This window comes from Oncorhynchus mykiss, chromosome 1, assembly GCF_013265735.2.
Source record: "Oncorhynchus mykiss isolate Arlee chromosome 1, USDA_OmykA_1.1, whole genome shotgun sequence".
Classification (NCBI taxonomy): domain Eukaryota; kingdom Metazoa; phylum Chordata; class Actinopteri; order Salmoniformes; family Salmonidae; genus Oncorhynchus; species Oncorhynchus mykiss.
Genome location: NC_048565.1, coordinates 73,883,475 through 73,892,090, shown reverse-complemented (window position 1 = coordinate 73,892,090; position 8,616 = coordinate 73,883,475). Strand labels below are relative to the sequence as shown.

The window sequence follows — 8,616 nt, the reverse complement described above, 5'->3', positions numbered from 1 at the left end:
AGCATTGACACAGCCCTGTTTCACTTGAATGTGCCTTAGGATGATTCCACAAATATCTAACAGTTTTCCTGTAACCTTGTGAGTGTATGGCTGTTTTGGGGACTAAAGTTCTGTGGGGCCTCAATATCATTCAACAGGGACTGTTATTAACTCCTATTTCTCACCATAATTTGGCTGGAGGGATGGAGTGATATTTGACTATCTCCTGTTGAGGATCATATGATGCTCTTCTGTTTCTTTGTAATGTTTTGCACATGGCCACAGGACCAGTGTCCAAACGCTTGGCTGAATGGTGTGTTTGTTCACCCTGGTCCCTGCAAAACAGGCGCATGGCTCTCACAGACAATGCTGTCAAGATGTCCTCGGGAGGCCCCTCACCAGCACACCCCACTTGGCAGCTGTTGCCAGTCTCTATTCAACAAATAATCTACTGGAGAGGTAGGTGTCAGTCAGTGCTGTCAGTGCTGTATTTTCAGCCCTACACGTAAGAAAAAGGAAGAGATGCACCCTAAAATCTAGGGACATCTTTGGACTGGATTGTGGCTGAGGCATAGTGGCACTAATGTTTCTCCTCTCGAGGCAAAATCGTTGTTTTTACAGATCATGTATAATTCAATACATGTCTCCTTGTGGATAACATCTGTGTAATGTCATACATTATAAAGTATTATTCTATGCTAGTTTTAAGGGTATCTATTCTGAGGAGCTGAAATGGTCGAACCACACGGACACTGTGCGGACACTGTGGTGAAGGCACGACAGCGACTCTTCAACCTCAGGAGGCTGAAGAAATTTGCGGCCTGTCCCAGAGGGCCCTCACAGTGTTCTACAGGAGCACCACTGAGAGCATACAGTCGGGCTGCATCACAGCCTGGTATGGCAACTTCACCGCCTCTGACCGCAAGGCACTACAGAGGGTGGTACGCTCAGCCGAACGCACAATTAGGTGCACACTGCCTGCCCTCCAGAACACCTACAACATGAAGGGTCGCAGGAAGGTCAAGATCACCAGGGACATCCCCGCTTCCATCACTCACTTAGACGCTGGTAGTACAGGAGCATCATGGCTTAAACTAACAGACCGGTCAATAGGTTCTACCCCCAGACCATCAGACTGCTGAATAGCCACCACTAGTCACCCCCCCCCCCCTCCAACCTCTTACCCCTCCCCTTTTTGAATTTATACTTGTTGTTGAGTGATGCAGTCCCTTTCAAAAGCGTGCCTAAACCACATGCTGTACAGAGAGAGTTATTTCACTCCAGGCCATGCTGTTCTACATGTTTACAACACTACTCCTGTTATCAGAAAAGGCCCAATCATATTTTCCAAGCCAAGTGATCAGGTGGCCTGTAGCAATGTTAATAATAAATGTAATAGCCACCGGGGGTCTCCATCGTAGATGAAAACATCCTCCAAGTGCGCTGTTATTCTCTTTGTATTCCTATTTCCTGAGCCAAATGTGTTTTTGTCCATTTTCCTATCAATAAACGGTACAATCCATCATCAGAAATGTAGTTTTTATGTTTAAAAGATCTAATAAATTGTACATTTTGTCAAGTAAAGGCTGCTGTCATTTTTCTCTGATTTCCATTCTGTCATTGTGGTTGGGATCAATAGTGACAGAAACAGCTTGCAACAACTGGACAAGCAGAGACGGCTAAAGAATGGCAGTTTTAAACAAACTCGCCTGTCAGTCAAACGCGTGTCTAGTTAACCAGTATGGCTTCAAAACGTGTATTATTAACACCAATGCTCTTAGCCAAGCTACGTATCTGAAGGCTGGCTTGCGACATGCATTATGTAACAAGGAAGGTGATAAGGAAAATTCTGAGAGGTTGCCCATTGGGAGCCGAGGCTATGATGATGCCATCTTGGCATGGCTGGACCCAGACACTGCTGAGCAGACCTACACTGTAACAAGTGGCTTGTTTGCCATGTCTAATAAAACCAACAAAGAACTACCATTTTCTTTGGGAAAATGGAAGCCAGTGCAATTCTGAGAGGTTGCCCATTGGGAGCCGAGGCTATGATGATGCAATGTAACATTGAATGATGCTTTCGTAGACTTTTATCCTTCAATAAGCTCCCAATGGGCACCTCCCTGCTGTCTTGGCATCCTGAATTAATTTATTCAGCTCCGGCCCACAGCTAGCTGCCTATGGGCATCTTAGCTGCTCCACAGTCAAAAACCTTTCAAAATGCATCAGTGTTCAAAATTGGCTCTTATGAGCATAGCAAGACCCAATTGGTTTTTGCTATGCTCATGAGAGCCAATTTTGAACAAATGCTGTCATTCAAAATTCTGCACATATGTGCACAATTTTGAATGACAGCGTTTGTTCAGTCTACCAACGGATAATTTGTACCATGCTATATATAGACTAGGCCTACCTGACACCAGTGCTGTAAAATAGGTAAGTAAAAATACTTTAAAGTACTACTTAAGTAGTTATTTTGGGTACCTGTAATTTACTTTACTATTTGACTCCATTTACATTTACTTTACATTCCTTAAGAAAATATTGTACTGGTTACGCCATACATTTTCCTTGACACCCAAAAGTAATTGTTACATTTTGAATGGTTAGCAGAACAGTAGAATAGTTCAATTCACACACTTATCAACAGAACATCCCTGGTCATCTCTACTGTCTCTGATGTGGCGGACTCACTAAACCGATATGCTTTGTTTATAAATTATGTCTGAGTGTTGGAGTGTGCCCCTGGCTTTCATTAAATTAAAAAAACAAGAAAATGGTGCCATCTGGTTTGCTTAATATAAAGAATTTGAAAGTATTAATACTTAAGTATATTTTAAACCAAATACTTTAGACTTCTACTCAAGAAGAATTTTACTGGGTGACTTCTACTTTTACTTGAGTCATTTTCTATTTTTACTTTTACTCAAGTATGACAGTTGGGTACTTTTCCACCACTGCCTGACAGTGAAAGTGCAACCAAAATCAGAAGTTATGCGTACTGTAGGCCTACTGTAAACTAAAATTAGCTACTGGTGCAGGTTTATATTTACACTGATATCATTAATTAATATCTTGTTAATAAATATCTACCTAAACTTTGGGCTGCACAAGGCCTACAGTAGAACTCGCCATCTTGTAGTCCTAAAAAATTAAAATGAGTAATCTCTGGTTCGTTCAGCCTTTCCTATGGGGAAAATTAATGGGGAGAGAATAAGGTTTTGGGATAAACGCTGAAAATAAGGTCTGAGGTTAACACAGGTTTAGGAGATCTTATAAATTTTGTTCTATGAGATATCAGTCAGTTAACATGACCTTTATGGATTATGAAGCCTTTATGTGCATTATGTGTTTTGTTATTACTTGAATGCTTCAAAATTCACAAAAAGTTAAGTTAGTTGATGATTATCTCATAGAACAAAATGTATAAGATCTCCTGAGTCTGTTTACTACAGACCTTATTTTCGGCTTTTATCAAAAAACCCTACAAAAATACAATTAATTTCCCAATAGGCTTTGTCCAACGAACCATGGCGAAATTAGTGCCTACAAAAATAGATCATTAATATAACTCTCTATTGACAATTGACCATAAACATTCAAACCAATTGACATACACTACATAACCAAAAGTATGTGGACACCTGCTCATTGAACATCTCATTCTAAAATCATGGGCATTAATAGGGGAGTTAGAAGTTGGTCCACCCTTTGCTGCTATAACAGCCACTCTTCCGGGAATGCTTTCCACTACATGTTGGAACACTGCTGCGGGGACTTGCTTCCATTCAGCCATGAGAGCATAGGGTGAGGTCGGGCACTGATGTTGGGCGATAGGCCTGGCTCGCAGTCGGCGTTACAAATCAACCCAAAGGTGTTCGATGGGGTGGAGGTCAGGGCTCCTTGCAGGCCAGTCAATTTCTTCCACACTGATCTTGACAAACCATTTCTATATGGACTTTGCTTTGTGCACAGGGGCATTGTCATGCTGGAACAGGAAAGGGCCTTCCCCAAACTGTTGCCACAAGGTTGGAAGCTCAGAATTGTCTAGAATGGCATTGTATGTTGTAGCATTAAGGTTTCCCTTCACTGGATCTAAGGGGCATTGCCCAAACCATGAAAACCAGCCCCAGACAATTATTCCTCCTCCACCTAACTTTACAGTTGGCATTATGCATTCGGGCAGGTAGTGTTCTCCTGACATCGGCCAAACCCAGATTTGTCCGTTGGACTGCCAGACGGTGAAGCGTGATTCATCACTCCAGAGAACGTGTTTCCAATGCTCCAGAGTCCAATGGAGGCCAGCTTTACACCACTCCAGTCGACGCTTGGCATTGCACATGGTGATTTTAGGCTTGTATGCGGCTACTCGGCCGCGGAAACCCATTTCATGAAACTCCCAACTAACAGTTATTGTGCTGACGTTGCTTCCAGAGGCAGTTTGAAACTCGGTAGTGAGTGTTGCAACCAAGGACAGACAATTTTTATGCGGTACGCGCTTCAGCACTCAGTGGTCTTGTTCTATGAGCTTGTGTGGCCTTCCACTTCAAGACTGAGCCGTTGTTGCTCCTAGACATCTCCACTTCACAATAACAGCACTTACATTTGACTGGGGGAGATCTACTGTAGCAGGGCATAAATTTGACGAACTGACTTGTTGGAAAGGTAGCATCCTATAACGGTGCCACGCTGAAAGTCACTGAGCTCTTCAGTAAGGCCATTCTACTGCCAATGTTTCTCCGTGGAGATTGTATACCTGTGTGCTCAATTTATACACCTGTCATCAATGGGTGCGGCTAAAAAAGCCAAATCCACTAAATTGAAGGGGTGTCCACATATTTTGTATATATAGTGTAGATTGCAGATGATTTTAGCTATTAAACTTAAGCTGTGTTTACACAGGCAGCCCAATTCTGATATTGTTTCCACTAATTTGTCTTTTGACCAATCATATCAGATTTTTTCAAAGTCCAATTAGTGAAAAAATAAATGCATAATTTGGCTGCCTGTGTAAATGCATCCTAAAGTAGCTACAAGTAAATTGGTGGAATTTCCCTGCATTGGCAAAACTATGTACACCGTTCAGATTTCCTATAGCTGGTTTCCTCTCAGTGCATACTGGTTTTGGGCGCGCTAGGCTTGTTTACCGAAAAATGCGGTCACGTAGGCTATTGTCGACTTCAAAAGGAGAAAAGTTGGAAGGCACCTTCCTCGGTAGTATCGACAGTGTTAATTGTTATTCTTGAAGCTCCACCTCCACATTTTATGTTAATTTCAACGTTATTCTGCGCTGCGTGTGGGACTGCTTTGTAGCCTATCTGCCGCGGTCCAATGTAAATAGCCTTGGACAGCCACTAACTACACTGAGGGTAAACGGTGTTTGGAGAGAACGAAATCGTGATTATCTGATTATGTTATGTTGACAGCCAAGGAGCGCATGTCTGTGAATATTTTATCTAACAAAACCAGAGAAGAGGAACTCACCTTGTATTTAAACATGGGAGGTCAGATAACAAGACATACCTTGTACGGTAAGGATATTTTACTTTTTTTTTGGGGGGGGGGGGGGGGGGGGGGGGGTAGCCTATATTCGATTATTGATTGCGTATATTTAGCAATAATAAAAACGTTGCTGATGTACAATGTAAATGTACAATGTAAACCTAGAGTCAAAAATTGCATCATTTGAGGATGATTCTAAATTGATTAAGTGTCAGTTTATCCCTCACAGAAAGAAATGAGTCAGCAAGAAAATTAGTTAAAGTATTATGAATGCTCTAGCTATGACTTGTGTGCTTTTTTTATGTTAGATGCATGCTAACGTTCAAACACAATTATAGCAATGCAATATTCTGTTATGTGCAGCAACGTGAATGTTCAAGAATTAACTTCGTACTTGCATAGTTGCAAATTGGCTGATGGTATTTATATCTCTTATTTTTTTTATTTGCTACATATTTTCTTCAGATTACAATTAAGTTTTAAGTATATCTGGGATGATTGAGCCAAATAACTGGACTTTGAATATAACTGGATTTTGAAGTTATCAATGTGGAGAAATGGTGTTCCTTAATTATTATTATTTAAATCGTTTACCTTGCCTAGTATTTGTAAACAGTGTGCCTCATTGACTGCCCAAGTGTCCAATCAGTTGTCTGACACTCCACAAGACCATATGCAATGACATAACTAATCTAATTAGTAATGTTAAATTACTCTAAATTAATGCATATAGTCTGCACTTCTACTCTGATTATTACATTTTTTTATTTTAACTAGGCAAGTCAGTCAAGAACAAATTCTTATTTACAATGACAGCCTCATAGTGTAATACATTGTATTTGTTTTTTTGTCCCTTTTTGTCCCTTGTCAGATAGATCTCTATGATGAGGCTATAATAAGAGGTTCTAAACTTGTATAAACATTCATATTGTATTGGTCACATACACATATTTATCAGATGTTATTGCGGGTGTAGCCAAATGCTTGTAAAAGAGCCTGAAACAAGGTGTCTATTGGCACCATCTTGGTGAACGTCACAAACCGCTTTCCTAGCTATGCAATCCATTTTTCCTGGCTATGCAATGATACAGAGATTGTGTGCAATGTACAGTATATGATATACTTAAGCAATAAGGCCCGAGAGGGTGTGGTGTATATGGCCAATATACCACGGCTCAGGGCTGTTCTTAGGCGCAACGCGGAGTGCCTGGACACAGCGCTAAGCCATGGTATATTGGCCATATCACAAACCCCCAAGGTGCCTTATTGCTATCATAAACTGGTTACCAACGTAATTAGAGCAGTACAAATAAATGTGTTGTCATACCTGTGGTATACCACAACTGTCAGCCAATCAGCATTCAGGGCTCAAACCACTAAGTTTATAGTTTACATTATACCTCACAGGTAGGAGAGGTCTATTAGAAATGTGAAATTATAGTTGTGACAACCAGGGTAGTACACACCCTAGGCTTCCCAGTCAGGCAGCCAGATGCCCTTAGAGTCAGATCTAGGAACATCTTACTTAAACCCAGCTAAACCTTGACCATCAGCAGGTCCAATGTAAAACTGACATTAGATCAGTGGTTAGGGCCAACCTCCACCTGTCCCTTTCAGAGATGACACAGTGTGACAACCAAGCTGCTGTAACACACTTGCCCTGTGCTCTCCAGGGCTGCTGCCTCTGAGCTGTTGTCCCACATTAGCAGGTCACTGAGCCCTGATGTTTACGTAATGTCAAGTCTGGAAAAAAGACTCCAGAGCGGGGCAGCGGGCCAGGTGTGACTGCCTATGGCAGTCTCTGGCTCTGTCTATCCAGTCTTCACTGTTTGGTTGCCCTGACCAATCAATGACGATTGAGCTCTGAGCAATATTCCCCTTCCTTAACCTGAGTGCATGATGCTTGTCGTGGCACTTCTCTTTATCATGCCCAGTCTCTGCTCAATGTTATGCTTGACGTCTCTGTCTGGTTGCATTGCTCTCAAGACATGCCCAGAGAACCTCTGTGCAGTTGAGGAGGTAGGCACTGACCTTCTCAGACAATCCAATGTAATGCTGAAGGTAAATAAGCATAAAGAATTCAACTCTATCAATGTGGCAGCAGTAGTAGCAACAAGCAAAATGCATTTGGCATTTGATAGGTCTTTTGTAAACTAATTTTGGACCTTGAGTCAACCAAAAGTGTTTGTTTTGTATGTTCTGGCATGTCATGCATTATCATTTGCTTGGCCAGTGGTTGAATACAATACACCCTTTTATGTTGCCATCAAACAATCTGACATGATGAATAAAATATGGTTACTTGATTTATTATGACTTAATTTAGGACCATTGTTGTACATAGAGAACCATTCATCATTTTTATGTAGCCCAGGGACAGACGTGAATACCTCAAGTCAGTAGTGTATACTCTGACAAATAGGCTGTACTTTTCCTATGCCAGTTCAGCCTGAACAATTCGTTGGAGTTCTCTTGGCAGCCACAATCTAAAAGAGTTTCAACAATGGAGAAAATAACTCAAATTCTGTGCTGCTTTATCTTTGGTTAATTTCCTGGTCAAAATGTGTTATTCAAATGATGCTATATGTACATCCATGGATGGATATGAGACTGTTTACCTTGCAGAATATTTCTGTCTTGAAATTGAAGTGACTGCACTCGCAGAAGGCCCATGATTCTCTGTTGCCAATATAAGCTGCCTAATTGAAATGTCTCCTGGGTACACTGAAAAGCTCTTGACCCCTATAGGTCAGGAGCAATAATAACTTTCTATCCCTAAGAAATTAGACTAGGGATACTCTCCCTCTCACACACACACACACGCACACACACACACACACACCCCTCTTAATTAGGCGAATGTGCTCCTCTAGTTGTTGATCCTTAGACCTTTTGATTTTTAGTGCAGTGACCTGGTGACAGGCCAGTGTTGACCTGCTCCCAAACCTCTGCTGGTTTATACTGTAGGTTTGTAAAGAACAGGTATTTGTGATATTATCTTCATATTATTATATATTATAAAATATTATTTGTGACTGTTAATTTGACAATCGGCTAAGTGCAAGTCATAAAACAACATTTGGTACATATGCCTCATTCCCACACAATTGTCTGTTGAATAAGTCATTATTTGAG

The 8,616-nt window shown here is 41.2% G+C and overlaps 1 protein-coding gene across 1 annotated transcript in view; it reads left to right on the top strand.

The window, feature by feature from the left end:
- Positions 1-5,133: 5,133 nt before the first annotated feature.
- The window catches only part of LOC110529113 (E3 ubiquitin-protein ligase NEURL1), a 60,534-nt gene continuing 57,051 nt past the window's right edge, over positions 5,134-8,616 (top strand). The window contains exon 1 of the mRNA XM_021611256.2: positions 5,134-5,510. Within this exon, the coding sequence (XP_021466931.2) occupies positions 5,396-5,510 (115 nt within the window). The 5' untranslated portion in view covers positions 5,134-5,395. The remainder of the gene's footprint in view (positions 5,511-8,616) is intronic.